Below are 16249 nucleotides of genomic sequence, written 5' to 3'. Positions count from 1 at the left end.
GAATACAACCGCTAATAACGCTTTCAATAGTGAAGAAGAGGAAGACGCGCGTGCGCGGATTAGTGTAGCGCTAGAGAAGAAGCAAGCGCTGAAGTAATAAAAACGCATATTTGTGTCCCGTTTTTTATTGATTATAGTAAAACATACCGGCAGAGAGATCTTCACAGCCTATGAGTGAGTGTGCACTTCTGTTTCATTAGGATATCCTTTCGTATTTTAATGTTATTTCAATGCAAGAGTTGATGTTTGTGTTGTTGTGTTCGGGCTGCAAACTGTAAGAGTTGAGCTTTAAATTAGATCAAGTCTAAAATAAATCGGTGAATGGCTTTTTGCAACTACTCTTACTCATTTGTGGTTTTCAAATGAATGTACAATTGTTCATTTGTAGAGTCCCTTTAATGAAAAGTGTCGGCTGAATGTAAACAATGCGATGCAACGGGCTTTCTAAAGCGCTTAACGTTGCTTTATGTGTCTAAACATCAACAAAAGAAACCCACATTTCTGTCAAACTTTACTTGTTATTAACTCTATTGTAAAAACAATGAGTCCCAATTACATAGATAAAGTGAAAAACAGCACGTTAGGTATTTTCTCCCCCATTTAAGTCTATTATAAATACTTAACAGCCTGGGGAAACCACATTATTATCACATTTTACTCATGACAAACACTTTCTGATGTCAAAAGAATGAGCTCTCATTTTAGTGAGTGAAAATTGTCACGTTATGTGTTGTTCCCTATTGAAGTACATTATAAAATGAAAAGGCTTAACTTGGTTCCCCTATTGAAGTCCATAACAAGGAAAGGCTCAATATAACAACAGCCGAGGGAAACCAAACTTTAAAAAGGCTGTCCATAAAATCAAATTTTATTTGTGATAGATTAACCCTTGCTGTCAAAGGATTTGATTGTGCACGGCATTGACACCCCACAATAACATTGGGAAAACGCTTAAAGTTGCTTTATTTAAGTTTTGGACTCTTCTAAATTATACAAATGCCATAATATGTTTGCAGATATTTAAGAAACATGCCAAGTGAACATACTTGTTTATCTGAAAAACAATGCTGAAGTCAGATATTCTGCTTTGAAAATGTGTTTTCTGTGTCGATTCTGTTCCCTTGTGGAATCCCAGTTCCCCCTTTACGAAGTGTGTCCCCTAACATCGTATGCCGACACACCTAAACACAAGTGGATGTACGGAAAGCAAAGTGGTTCTAAAAGTACGTATTTTTTTCGAACTTGAAAATAAAAAGGACTATAACTGTAGGTAGGCCTGTGCGCAATATTAAACTAGGGTGCATAAACTCAGACATTAGGAAAAAAGCTGAGAATACAAACAAGAACCACAGAAAATACGTAGAAAATATGTGGGAGTGTAAAATGTATTTTATTACGCTACTTTGACATTGCAAGACATGAAAGCTAGCCAACACTCTTGTTCTTTTTCGCTTTCCGTACATCCAGTTGTGTTTGGGTTCATCTGCATACACTGTTAGCGGACACGCTTCGTAAACAAGAAACTGAAATTCCAGAAGGGAACGGAATCGACTGCTACACCAGAGCGTCTGTCTTTGTTTTGATAATTTTACCCGGCCAATTATATATCGGCACCCTGGGTTGCCTTCGTGGAAAACAGCATATTTCATTTACTTATTCTGAAAGGCTCTAAAAGCATCCGTCCGTGACCGAAATGCGACCTCTGGTGCACAGTAGCAGACTCCGAAATGAGACCGATTCATTTCCACATGAGGTGGTTATTAATTAGCAAATGATTTAAATATTACGACTGTAAACGTTAGGTGAGCAGGTTACATTTTAACCCGTATCCTAACAACACACAACGTGACGAGCTACGCGGTGATAAGCAATTTGGCTGACGAAAACACCACAGCACAGAAATTTAATTACAGCCATTCAGAAGCACAGAATATGCACTCACCCACAAAATGGTAAGGTTTATAATCTATTTAATACATATTAAACCTCTTTAACATTATTAAAGGGTCACGAAACACCAAAACACATTTTTTGAGCTGTTGACAGTCGTATATGTGTCCCACACTGCTAAAAACACTATTAGGACACCTATATTTCACTAAAAAGTGTAAATTGGTTGTTTTTGCGTTATTTCAAGCAAATTCGTACTTCCTGTTTGAAACGAATTTTTGAAGCTGCGTCACGGTCATGACATAATAGCGTGTATTCCAGTGTGCAGACTGGGCGTCTGTGCCAGAGTGTGTCTTATTACGTCTTACAGTGTGTTGCATTAATGCATGAGTAAGGCTTGGTTCAAACCAATCAGCGCGCTCTATTGTGCAACTTCATTAATATTCATTAGTGTCACCTTGTTTACGCCACAGAGACGCCACGTTGTGTTGGCAAAACAAGCGTGAAGTGTTGCTTTTATAGTTTGCTGCCATTAACTTTCGTTTTCATTTTCTCTCTTTGAGAGCTTATCTGGATCACGTGTGGATTAACAGTGTACGCGACGCTCGACAACAATAACTTACGTGTCTAAGGAGGATTATTGTTTACCTGAGAGCTGTTCTCATCTGCAAACGCTGAAATCCGGATTCGCTTGTAACGTTAGTCTTCTCTTCATAAAGACGCGGCTCTAGTTGCTGGTGATTGTTCTGTCTCTACAGATTTGGTAAGTGAGCGACCAGCGCTCTTTGTTTATTCAGTTTGTTCGTATCGAATTAAGTTAACTATTGCACTGAGTGCAAACATAGCACCGCTTTTTGTGACCGGAATAACACACGCGGCTTTTTGACGCTACCTGCCGTGTGCATCTAAGTTTCCGGGAAATGCAGAGTTTTTTTTTTCTCTCATTCGCCGTGCGGTATCAAACATTGCATGAAAAATACACGCTTAGAGCAGATCCTCGAATCAAATATCTCGTTTGTCGCGAGGGACATGAATGAATTCCCTGAATGAAAGAGCCAAACTGCAGTTAAAGTCCACCATTTAATATTTTGGCAAATAATTCGACTACAGATGTCCATGTAGGTTAAACACCATCACTTTCTCCTGTGTGTGTGTTTTGACTCTGAAACTCGCGCGTGCCCAAATAGACACTCCCACACCATCCCACTTTAGTTCCTCCGACACTCCCCCCTAAACAGAGCTGGACACGCCCACTTTTCTGACTTTTTCCAAAGTACAGGTGTGAAAACACCCTGCTGAAACGAGGGGGTTTCATGGCCCTTTAAATGTAGATGCTGAGTCACTGATATGTGTTGGTTTGCACTGAGTCAGTCTAAAGTTCAATTTCAAACGGTTTATTTTATTTTCTAGATCTGAGGTGAACTATCTGCTGCTGCTTTCAGTATATGACAGTAAATGTCATGTAAAATGGCATTCTAGCTCACAATATTAGCATTTAACACTGAATAAAGCACATGAGGTTTACCTGGGATAATCATTGTCTGTTTTCTGTTGTTTGACTGTGAGAAAGTATATCTGTGAGCTGTGTCCAGTATATCAATTCAAAATGTTGGTTAGGACAAAAACTCCCTTTAATATGGAAATATTCTTTCTATCGGGTGCCATTGCTTTTATTTATAACACTGTTTAAATCACTCGCTCCTGTCCTCAATCTGGCAACTTGCACTTGCCTGTTTTGATCCAGGAGTGCAATACCTACTCCAACCACTGGGTTGTCAAGCTTATTCTTTTGATAGTAATTAGTGTTCAAGTAAAATTTGATAGAAATTAGTTTCCCTCCGCTTGTTGTTAAGGTGCAATAGGTCATGTTAAACTTTTTCCTTATAATAGCTTTTAAAGGGGGGGAAACACTTAACGTGCTGTTTTTTTTACTTTATCCATGTAATTGGGACTCATTGTTCTTACAGTAGGGTTAATTACAAGTCAAATTTGACAGAAATTTAGGTTTCTCTTGTTGATGTTAAGGTACATTAAGCCACGTTAAGCTTTTTCACGTTAAGCATTTTAGAATGTGTCTAATGTAATGTAGGTCTGCGTTTGTTATGTTTCTTTGTTGACTGAAGAAAGTAACATGTGCCGTGTTTATGCCCCAAATGTTTAATCGTCTATAAATATTCAATATTTTCATCTGAAAACTTGAGTTAAATTATACTAAAGTATTACAGGGTTACCATGCTTCAGTTTCATTGAAGTGAAGCTGGTTTTATATTCACACATTTGATCAAAATTGTGGCATGGTCAGGGGCGTTGCTAGGGTCGAAAGGGATAAGGGGCTTAGCCCCAAAGAAATTGCCCCCCCCCCCCCCCCCCCCCTTATTAACAGGATTAAAAATGGTTAATAATAAATAAAGGGTACTTGTAAAATCCAAATAGGAAAAAACATTGATAAATTAACCCACTTCTCATTTAATAGTCTGTTATGAGCCATATCAATCCTCTTGAGCCTCCTATCTCCTCCTGATTTGAACTTTCTGTTTGTTTTTTGAAAATGTAATTTTCTGCATGTCTTCAAATCTGAAAATATGATTTATTTAATAGTGTGAGTTGTTATCCAATGTGATACAAAGCTACAAACATGTTAATTTGGACAGAGTGATTAACTGAGGTGTAGTGTTGTCAAGATAATGGAATTTCTAAATTCAATACCTTGCAAAATATTGATATTCAATAGGCTACTATTTTTTATATATAATAACAATTCTATCAAAAGTAGTAGGCTACAAAAAAATAAAATAAAGATCTATATGCTAGAAATATGTTTACTTTAAATTTCTTCAGGGAATTTTTTTCAGTTTTCTTCAAAATAGGGTGATGTGGGCATTGTAGCACTTTAAATGCATGTAATGCCTGTTTTAATCATACTTGAGCAGAAATTCCATATATGCCTCACAAAAGTAGAACATTCTAGGAAATCCCTAATATGGATGAAGGCATCCAGCTGTTGCTGTAGTAGAATGAAAATAAGATCTGAATAAAAATAAAAAGGCTTTAACTGATCATTTACACGACTGCAACAATAAATGTTTTATACAGTTGAATTATTAGCCCTCCTTTGAATTTTATTTTCTTTTTTAAATATTTCCCAAATTATGTTTAACAGAGCAAGGAAATTTTCACTGTAGCCTATGTCTGATAATATTTTCCTTTTGAAGAAAGTCTTATTTGATTTATTTCAGCTAGAATAAAAGCAGTTTTACATTAAAAAAAAAACATTTTAGGGTCAAAATTATTAGCCCTTTTAAGCTATATTTTTTTCGATAGTCTACAGAACAAACCATCGTTATACAATAACTTGCCTAATTACCCTAACCTGCCTTTAAAGCCTTTAAATGTCACTTTAAGCTGTATAGAAGTGTTTTTAAAAATGTCTTGTCAAATATGACTGTCATCATGGCAAAGATAAAATAAATCAGTTATTAGAGTTGAGTTATTAAAACTATTATGATTAGAAATGTGCTGAAAACAAATTTCTCTCCGTTAAACAGAATTTGGGGGAAAAAATAAACGGGGGCTAATAATTCAGACTTCAACTGTATGTGCTCTTCCAACCATTTTATGTATTTTCATAAGAAAGTCGATTTATAATTTGATGCAAATTGACATAGCATGTTACACTAGAATATAGCTATATAACAATAAGCTAGATGAATAAACTCAGTGTGATTTAACTATTACAGAAACAAATGTGACTTGCTATCTCATATATATATTATATCTAGAAAGCTAGAACAATTTACGTTTTTTTTTTGTACTTACTCGCATGTATTTACATTGATATGATGCACATTTTACTGATTATAGTTATTTTATGTCACCAAAACTACACATATTTTATACTGTGGAAACAAGCTTCATCAGTAGTTAAAACTAGTCAGTTTCGCGAAAGAGTTGTATTATTACCTCATTAGCTTCAGCTCCTCAAAATAATGAATGAATGAAGTGCAGTGGCGGGATTTTTTTAACACCATGTGACAACAGAGCCACTCCCACCTGCCGGTAGAAACAGGTACTGCTGAACAGCTGACGATTTAATTACCTAACACAAACGCTGCGTTAAGTGGAATGTTCGTGATGTATGTGGTCATTTTCAGTACTTAGATAACAAAATAAATGTTATACAACATATTTTTATTTAAGTGCAATATATTCCAAGAGATCAGGGGCTTTTGACAATACATCAGGGGCTTAAGCCCCCAAAGCCCCCCCCTCGCAACGCCCCTGGGCATGGTCCCTATAATGTTTACCAAGACACTTTGAATATTCGGTCTAACATTTAAGTACGACCTCAAAACAACATTAGCTTTATTATTTTGACTGTGAACAATGTTGTACTTTGATAGTCATTGGCTGATAATATGATTTCACTACGTAGAAATTGCGAAGAATACTTTTCTGAAATTATATTATTAAGAAGAATGTCTGATTGTGTGAATATGAAGCCAACTTTACCTCAATGTGAATTTCAGACATGAATTCAAGGCCTGGAATGTACTGAAAAACAAACCTGGGCCCTTGAAAGTGCTTGAATTGAACATTTATGGTGTTATTTCAACAATTGCACTGTGATGCTTTTAAAAACTGATTAGAAAAACGAAATAATACTTAATTTAAAAATCATTTGGGTAAAGTTGGTTTTACATTTGCAAATTCTGACTTCCTGCTTAATAATATAAATTCAGAAAAAGTATTTTTTACCATTTCTAAATAGTGAATACATATTAGCAGCCAGTGACTACTAAAAAACAACATTGTTCGCAGTCAATTAAATATTGCTAATGTCAATTTGAAGTCATACTTGCATGCGTATTCAGACTGAATATTAAAAAGTAGCATGGTAAACCGGCAGCTAGCTCTCTGCAACTCTCACATGGTCGCCCACTGAAGCTAAGCAGGGCTGCCCCCGGTCAGTACCTGGATGGGAGACCACATGGGAAAGCTAGGTTGCTGCCGGAAGTGGTGTTAGTGAGGCCAGCAGGGGGCGCCCAACCTGCGGTCTGTGTGGGTCCTAATGCCCTAGTATAGTGACGGGGACGCTATACTCCTCAGTGAGCGCCATCTTTCGGATGAGACGTTAAACCGAGGTCCTGACTCTCTGTGGTTGTTAAAAATCCCAGGATGTCCTTCGAAAAGAGTAGGGGTTTAACCCCGGCATCCTGGCCAAATCTGCCCACTGGCCTTTGTCCATCATGGCCTCCTAACCATCCAATATGCAAATATAAAACTAACTTTACCTCAATCATTTTATCAGTGTTTCAGAAACCACATTTGAATTTTGCCAGTATAGAATTCAACTAATTGTATTAAAACTCTGTGAGCATGACTGTTTAAATAACATATTCAAAACATTAAGTGTAAGCAAAATCTTAAGTACAGGAAGGACTTTCATGGTGCCATGTATGCTGGGGGTTAAAATTCAAATCGAGCACCTTATTGGTGACTTTTAAAAAGTCTTTAAATTTAGAGTGGGAACCCTGGTATTAGTAGAAGTATTAGTTTTGTATAAATCTATTAACTTCTCTTTGAATTTGGCAGAACTGATGTCCCTCTGCTAACAGTTCATCAATAAAGGTTGGGAGTATCCTGCGAAAGAGACAAAGTCTGCGAGTAAACGCTTTGTGTGAGAGAGACTGCTGAAGATGGAGTTTTTTGAAGTGGAGATCGACCTGAGTGAGCTAGAACAATCCACAGTGAGTGATGAAGAAGATATCGAGGAACAAGCAGGTTGGTGTCTGTTCTTTATTCTTCATAATTAGTTTAACTCTGTTTTTTATTGAAATACATTAGTCAGAGAGCCACAGCATCAGATACATAGAATCATTAGACATCAACTGCTCCAATGTGGTGGTAGAACACAATTTGCTCACATTTTCTTTCTCTCTGAATAAAATAATACAATTATATATATATATATATATATATATATATATATATATATATATATATATATATATATATATATATATATATATATATATATATATATATATATATATATATATATATATAATAAAAATCTTAATAAAATAACATCATAGATAAAAAAGCTTTCAAGATTTCATGTGACGTAAGCAGTATGAGAATACAAATGAGAGAGTAAATGCATCTGGATAGTCATATTAGCAGCGGATAGTTCATCTACAAATTAAAAAAAAACACATATATATATATATATATATATATATATATATATATATATATATTCTCTTTTTACTCGTCCTTATTATGTTTTTTTTTCTGTTGAACACAAAAGAAGATATTTAGAAGAATGTTGTAAACTGGCTACCACAAACATCCATAATATGAAAAATCTAATACTATGGAAGTCAATAGTTACTGGTTTTCAAAATATTTATTTTTGTGTTCAACAGAAGAAACAAACTCAAACAAATGTGGAGAGGGTGCTCGCTGCAGAGCCATTTGAGGAGAGCTGAGCTCCAGCGAGGGGGAGCATGAGCTGTCGCTCCTCCTCCTGTAAGCTGTTTTAATGCTAACACCAACCCCACCCCTAACCATACCCCCAGTGACATCACTCGTAGAAGAAGTGCAAAAAAGGTGGAGCTCAAGCTTAAGCTCCCCCTCGCTGGAGCTCACCTCTCCTCAAATGGCTCTGCAGCGAGCACCACTTGCAAATGTGTGACAATTAAAGAGGGAAGGAATGATGACAAAAACTTTAGGAGTATGACAGTTAAGGCAAATCGATGTATAATTGTATACATAAGCAATATCACAAGAATAGCAGTGCGATGTGGCTGTATCGGCACTGGTGGGAGGCATGCGTTATGCCTAAAGCAGGTCACACACCAGAAGCGCCGCGACACGACGCGCACATGACAGTTTAAAGTATCGCACACCATACATTCGCATGATATTTAACATGAAACTAATCAGAAGGTGCTCTGTGGCGTGGCTGAAAAATTAACTGCGTCCTGAGTCGTGGCCGGGTGCTACCGACAGCCGCCGACTTGCCGCGCAGGTGTGTGTATCCTGATAGAAACCTATGTTTAGAATTCTAAAATGCATGGCGCTGCATGGCGTTGTGCGGTGCGCCGCCGACCTGCTTTAGTCTCCCACTGCCATAAAACGTACCGAACCGTACCATTCAGTTTAAACAAGCCATAACTGACTGTTCTTTATTTTAGATCAAGAATTAAATGAAGATGAAGACGATGAAGAGGATGAGGATGAAGATGAAGATGATGATGATGATGATGATGATGATGATGATGAAGATGAAGATGAAGATGAATATTATAAATCAAAGAAAACTCCAAAAACATCCAAAACGCTGCACACCTGCTCACAGTGTGGAAAGAATTATAAGCATATATCCTCTCTCAGAATTCACCTGCTCAGTCACACTGGAGAAAAGCCTTTCCACTGTGATCAGTGTGAGAAGACATACAGCACCCTTTCAGGCCTGAAAATTCACCAGGTTGTTCACTTCAGCGAGAGGCCTTACTCCTGCTCGGTCTGCGGACGGAGCTTCTCCCGCTTGGACAGCTGCAAACAACATCAGAAAACGCACGATAAAGTGCGAGATCACGTGTGCACCGAGTGCGGGAAGAGCTTTACCACGTTCAGCCAGCTCAAACAGCATCAGATCATTCATTCTGGATTAAAACCGTTCAAGTGCTCCTACTGTGACCGGAGTTTCACCCAGGCCGGAAACAGGAAGTCTCACGAGCGGATTCACACCGGAGAAAAGCCGCATCGGTGTACTGAGTGCGGAAGGAGTTATAAAGATCTGACGGGTCTTAAAAATCACATGCGCGTTCACTCCGGGGAAAAGCAGTATGTGTGTGAACACTGCGGGAAAGGGTTTAATTCGGTGTCAAATATGCGGTACCACCTGAGAGTCCATACCAATGAGAAACCGCACGTGTGCTCCGTCTGTGGCAGGGGGTTTTCGCTGCTGGTCAGTTGTACGTTGCACGAAAAAATACACACAGGTGAGAAGGATAAAGTGTGCGATGATTGCGGGAAAAGCTTCGTCACTAATGGTCAGTTGAAACGACACAGAGTCGTTCATTCTGGAAAGAGACCGTACCAGTGCTCGTATTGCGAGAAGAGTTTTTCGGTGTCGGCGCATCTGAAAATACACATGCGACTTCACACTGGCGAGATGCCGTACCGCTGTGCTGACTGCGGAGAGAGTTTTCGACATTCAAACTCGTTAGCCATTCATAGGAGAAAACACGATCAGCCGGAGCAAAGTCCTCCTGTTCATACAGTTAGCTAACTTTCAAGTGTAATTAGGGGTGTAACAATACTTTGTGATATGGAGAAATCGCAAAATAAAATTTGTGAATGATAGTGATGGGAAGTTTGTATAAGGGCTGCACAATATATCGTAAAATTATAGTTAAATCGATAATAGTATATGCAACATGCAGTACAGTTGAAGTCAGAATTATTCGTGTAGCTGCCCTTTGGCTTCCATGAATGAGACAGAGAGTTTCTGACGGGTGCTTGATTCTTTATTATGCTCAAGACGAGAGCTATTTAACTTTCGTTGCGTATCACCGTGAAACTACACAAAGAAACAACAAAAATCTATTAAAAAAACTACAAAAAAAAATATGACAAATAAAGATACAATGTACAGAGCGATATATGAAAATGAAACAATGAAGTATATGAAGACAGTTTGAAACAACTAAAAAAAAAGGCAGAGCTCACGATTAACATAAACATACAAACAAACTCATGTGGCTTAAACAATTAACTTCACATGCCTCGCTCCGCTTTACCAAAGGGTTCTATATTATAAATTGAGCAGGATTAAGCCTCCTTTCTCCATAAATCGCTACTTCTCTCCATGAACTGCACAGAAACGGGTATCCTCTTCGCTCTGCTAGCCTGATTAACCTATTTGTTACCTGGACTACCGAAACATGTGATATGCTCTGAACATATTTAAAGTGATATAATCATTTTGTGGTCACTTACAATTCGTCCTCCTGTGAATTATTATTATTATTCATTCATTCATTCATTTCTTTTCCGGGGTTGCCACATCGGAATGGAAACTTATCCAGCATGTGTTTAACGCAGCGGATGCCCTTCCAGCTGCAACCCATCACTGAGAAAAACAGTAATAATCCTAATATTGAACTTTTTTTAGTTTAGCATGCAGTATCGAGATGATATCGTATCATGAGTTTAGTATTGCAATATGTATCAAATCCTGACGTAAGTGTATTGTTACACCCCTGTTGTCTATTCATAGTTAGTGCAGTGTTACAATAACTAAGGAGTAATTGATGACATGCCATTGATTAATTAGAAAAAGGGCGTCCTGCTGATTTGGTTCAGAAGGCCACTTTTTTGTCAGATGGCTCACTGGTCAGGTATACATCCGCGCTGAAGTATAAAGGTGAAAGTCATCATAGCTTGCATAGAATAGACCCAGCTCCCAACCCAACTTTGAGAATAGATTAACGGTGATATTTTTTTTATCGTGCGATAAGAGTCTTGCGTTAACGCAGCACAGTAACGCCGATAACAGCCCACCACTAATATATGCATATTTGTTTGTGTCCTGTTCAAGAGGTAACATCCGATTCCGATCAAGTCTTAAACTGCGCGATCGGGCATGATTTCCGATCACTTGATCAGATCTGGACATCCATACTAGTTTATTTTGTATTTTGTGGCTTCTAATTATGTCTTACCTGTTGTCTGGAATCGTTCCTCACCAAACTTGAACCCCATCATCCCAGTCAACTCAAATCCTCCCACATCTGCGGCGAGCAACTAGTAAAGTCTAGATTGGATACGCAGCCGGCCAGAAGTGCGCTATGCACATCAATATAGCAGCATTTTTATGACACTGTATAACAATAAGTTATATTTTAACAGTTCTGGGACGGTTGGGTTTTGGGTTGGGGTGGGGGTAGACATTAAACAATACAATTAATTGGGTAATTTAATAGATAGTATGAATAATACTTGGACAACTACTGATTTACATTACTGTGATGCTTGGGTTTAGGGTTGTGGTGGGGTAGACGTTATTAAAATACATTAAACAGGAATTTTAATGAATAATATAAATAATTCTTGTTGACTTCTGGCCGCGAACGTATCTGATCTTGCAACAATTTAAGCCACTGGACAAACTGGTAACAGTGGGAAAGCTATCGATATGGAGGTAAACGGTCAGCTGTTGAGCATGAAGTGGAACAGCGTCTTAGCGCCCCGTAGCGTTTGTTTTAAAAATAGTGCAGACATGCATTCCCCTGGCTACATAATTTGTGGTCTCCAAAAATATATATAGGGCTACATTTTCAGAATGACCGTATGATGCAAAAGTCTATGATACGCTGATCCTATTAACAAGTTTCAAATAGTTTTCAGGTTCTTTATTTTTTTATTTTTTATAATTACTTTTTAGGGTTTTTTCACCTTTATTATGACAGGACAGTAGAGAATTCAGACAGGAAAGCATTGGGAGCAGAGAGAGAGGAAGGATCGGCAAAGGACCTCGAGTCTGGAATCGAACTCGGGTCGCCGTGAGCATGTTGGTGCTATATATCAGTGCGCAGTACCACTAGGCTACTGGCGCCGACAGTTTTCAGGTTCTTTATTGTGTTGTTTTTCCAGAACAGTGCATAAATACAAGGACAAAACGAAACTGTAAATCTGACATGGAAAAATTTGAAAGCATTCACATATAGGATATAAGGTTGGGCGATGTCGAACAATTTGGCATCGTATGATGTCTTATGTGAAACATCGCTTTGGACTATATCTTCGTCATTGTAGGAGGCGGTGAATTAATTATTTATGAATAATTAGTTAACTCACAACTGATTAATTATTTGTAGCCTACCATTTCAACTACTTGACCCTTACTTATAACCAAATCATAAAGAGATAAAGATGAGTTACACAAAATATACCACCTGTCAATCACTTTTTCCGCGGAACTCTGGCATGAATAGGCAGAGTGATCTTTGTCGTTATAATGGTATTGACAAACTTGGTTGGTAAAAAAAGGTGCAGGAACCAGCCATCAGTATATGAGGTTTATTGCTAAAATTACTAAGTACAAGCGTAAAAGCGAAAGATTGAAGCAGTGTACTGACGCTGTGACACGTAACCTGATTGATTCGTTAGATAGAGACAAGATTGATTAAAGATCACGTTTAATAACTTAAGTGAGACGCAATCCAGCGGTACATCCTTGATAAACTGTCCGACATACACTGCTCTCTTGGGTTTTGTGCTCAAAGCACCCGCTGACTACTTGGAGCTCAGACGTCCGCATATGCTGCAGCGCACGTGTGTGTGTGTGTGTGTGTGTGTGTGTGTGTGCGTGTGTGTGCGTGTGTGTGTGTGTGTGTATGGTCACGTGATGTGCATATTCAGCAGTATAGAGGGAGATCTTTTCAGAAACGCCAGTGTGGACGTGGATCATTTTTGTTCTTAAATGCCATTCTAAAACTAAGACTATTAGTGTAAAACGGGACCTAAGTGGGTATTTTTCGCGAGCATGTTAATGCTGCGATGGGGTGGGGGGAGGATTGAGATGCCGGCTCAGCATTGTGATGTCTATTGGCCATCGACCCAATCCTAATAGGACAAACACATTTTATTGTCCATATCAGTAATTTAAAAGCTCCTTTGAAACAAACTGTCCATCTGTGACTTTATTGACTTGAATGAATTGTAAAGATGAGAAAAGTCCATTATATTAACGAGTTGTAGGTAGCACATTTATTTTATAATATGTGTGCTTAATATGTACTAGGTTTGGGTTCAAGGGTAGTTTTAAGTGTAGTAGTTCTTACCCAATTTATGTAATGATTATAAGTAGGTAGTATGTACATGAGTAACAGGACTGTAAAATGGAGTGCTACCAAGGTTTATGGCAACATTAGTAAGCATTATTCAGCGAAACACCACAGTGTTTTCTTCAGATCCAGCACCTATAAAATGATGCCAGATTTAGATTAGGTGAATGTGTTGTTAGTAGTAGTATGGCTGATGTGAAATGGATGCATTTTCCATTATGTTTGGAGGCAGGAAAAGTGCTGAATCTCATTCATTTATTTTTCTTTGGCTAAGTCATTTATCTGGGGTTGCCACAGTGGAATGAACCAGCAATTAATCCAGCTTAGTTCCCTTCCAACCACAACCCAGTACTGGGAAAGTGTTGAATCTCTGAAATAGTTTATTCCAAGTGTTATTGTGAAACAAAATACAATAATTAGTCATTTAATTCATGATTCTGATTATTCATTTTGAGTTTCTGACTTATATTTGTAGTTATTTAGTTCTTTTAGCAGAAATGGTTGTCTTCATGCTCTGATAACAAAACAAATAAAATAAAAAAGTAGTAAAAGAATACTGTGTTTGTCAACTATGGTGTTTATTGTATTAATTAAATTCAATTTACCTTTATTTGTATAGCGCTTTTACAATGTTGGTTGTGTTGAAGCAGCTTCACATAAAAGATCATAGTAAATAGGAACAGTGTAGTTCAGTTTTCAGAGTTTAAGTTCAGTTTAGCTCAGTTCAGTGTGGTTTAATAACCATTACTGAGAGCCCAAACACTGAAGAGCAAATCCATTGATGCGCAGCTCTACAGATCCCGAACCATGCAAGCCAGTGGCGACAGCGGCGAGGTAAAAACTTCACCAATTGGGGAAATTGAAGAATTAAAAAACCTCGAGAGAAAGCAAGCTTAACACGACCATTTCTCCGCTGGCCAAACGTCTTGTGCAGAGCTGCAGTCTAGGCGCCGGAGGCAGGAAGCTGGACCTCAGCGAAGACTCGTCAGTCTCTGGAGCGTCACAGGACTCAGTCTCATGCTCTCCACTCCTCCATGACCACCACAGCAGCTGTTCAGGATACAGCCTGGTCCAGGATATGGAAACCTTGGGATCAACTCGTTGCTGGTCTTGGATCGAATCAGTGGCGCTGCGTAGTCTGATGATCTCGGGATGAGTAAGTATCCCCAGGTATTAATCTAAAAAAAAAATCCTGCAATTGTCTCTATTTCAAAACGAAGAAGAAGCCAATCAGTTTTCCAGCTGCTTGGTTTAACATGACAACCCTGTTATTTCTGCCAGACTATGAGCTAAAACACAACAAGCCTTTCTTACTGGATACCAGAGGTGTTTTGTGATGTAGTAAAACAATGTGATGTGGTGAAGCCACAACTGGCAGCTACAGTAGCTCTCTGCCACTCTCACATGGGCGTATTACTCATAAAGAGATTGGGATTTTGTTTGATTCCTCTGCTTTTAATTGTTTAAATTAAACTGAACTGAATTATATTAAAGTGATGTTTACACCATTTCTGCATTTTGAAAATCACAGCAACAGCTGGAGGTTTGTAGTCCACAGCATGTTGTTGCAGTGTTTACAGAGCTCGTCCTTTATTATTCCCACCGCAGCCTTGCTTTCGTTCTTTAAAATGGCGACAGTGTAAAATAATCGTATACTGCTCAGTGAGCGCCATCTTTTCGATGAGACTTTAAACTAAACTCCTGACTCTGTGGTCGTTTTAAAATCCCAGGATGTCTTTCGAAAAAGAATAGGGGTTAACCCCAGCAGCCTGGGCAAATTTGCCTTCTGGCTTCAGGTTATCATGTCCTCCTAACCATCTCCATATCATAATCAGCTTCATCGCTCTGATTTTACTTGATTCTTGCAGACGTCTCTGTTTTTAGCTGTTGAATTGAGTAATTGATTGGAATGTTCTTATTCATCCTCCGCAAGCTGATTCAGAGTGTTTATTTTAGAGCAGACACACTGCAAAAATGCTTTTCTTACTTACATTTTTTAATTTTTTGTCTTGTTTCTAGTCCAAATATCTACAAATTCTTGCACTCAAAGACTTGCAATACAAATTCTTGAGATCAAAATAATCTTGTTTTTCGATTTGTGTTAAGATTATTTTGCTTACCCCATTGGCAGATTGTTTTGCTTGATTTAAGGAAACTTACTTCATTTTGGCATATTATTTTTTAAAACAAGGCGATATGTTTTGCTTGTGTAGAAAATGCTTTTTTTATTTGAGATCTTTTAGATATTTGTACTCGAAACGAGACAAAATCTAAGTAAGAAAAGCATTTTTTGCAGTGCAGAAGAAGTGAAATGGCAGATACAAGAGCTGTGTGGTGTGAAAGACAAACACTGTGACTTCAAAAGCCTCGATGTATCACTGGTTTCAGTGTGAAAAGAGTTTTTAAAGTGCAAAACGACAGTGAAGTGCAACACATATTGTGCAGAATAAGATAAATAACTGCAAAAAGCAAGCTGTCTGAAAGGAAATTACAAGTTGAAC

General features: G+C 38.0%; 1 protein-coding gene across 2 annotated transcripts; it reads left to right on the top strand.

Annotated features, from left to right (window-relative positions):
* Nucleotides 1–61: 61 nt before the first annotated feature.
* Nucleotides 62–14302, top strand: si:ch211-276c2.4. 2 transcript variants are annotated; one of them, XM_002664694.8, is made up of 3 exons: nucleotides 62–174; nucleotides 7483–7671; nucleotides 9090–14302. In XM_002664694.8, the coding sequence occupies exons 2-3, from the start codon at nucleotides 7587–7589 to the stop codon at nucleotides 10187–10189; spliced, it is 1185 nt and encodes a 394-aa protein (XP_002664740.1). In that variant the 5' UTR covers nucleotides 62–174; nucleotides 7483–7586; the 3' UTR covers nucleotides 10190–14302. The 2 variants fall into 2 exon arrangements, with proteins under 2 accessions (XP_002664740.1, XP_073780146.1); XM_073924045.1 differs by having other exon boundaries at nucleotides 62–211; nucleotides 7412–7671.
* Nucleotides 14303–16249: the final 1947 nt, after the last annotated feature.

Source organism: Danio rerio, chromosome 15 (assembly GCF_049306965.1).
Source record: "Danio rerio strain Tuebingen ecotype United States chromosome 15, GRCz12tu, whole genome shotgun sequence".
NCBI lineage: Eukaryota > Metazoa > Chordata > Actinopteri > Cypriniformes > Danionidae > Danio > Danio rerio.
The sequence above is the reverse complement of the archived record's forward strand: the minus strand, read 5'-3'. Positions and strand labels throughout refer to the sequence as shown.

Coding starts and splice junctions, on each gene's coding strand:
- si:ch211-276c2.4 (XM_002664694.8), top strand. CDS start 7,587: ATGGAGTTTTTTGAAGTGGAGATCGACCTGAGTGAGCTAGAACAATCC. Junction 7,672..9,089: donor AGATATCGAGGAACAAGCAG/GTTGGTGTCTGT, acceptor TCTTTATTTTAG/ATCAAGAATTAAATGAAGAT.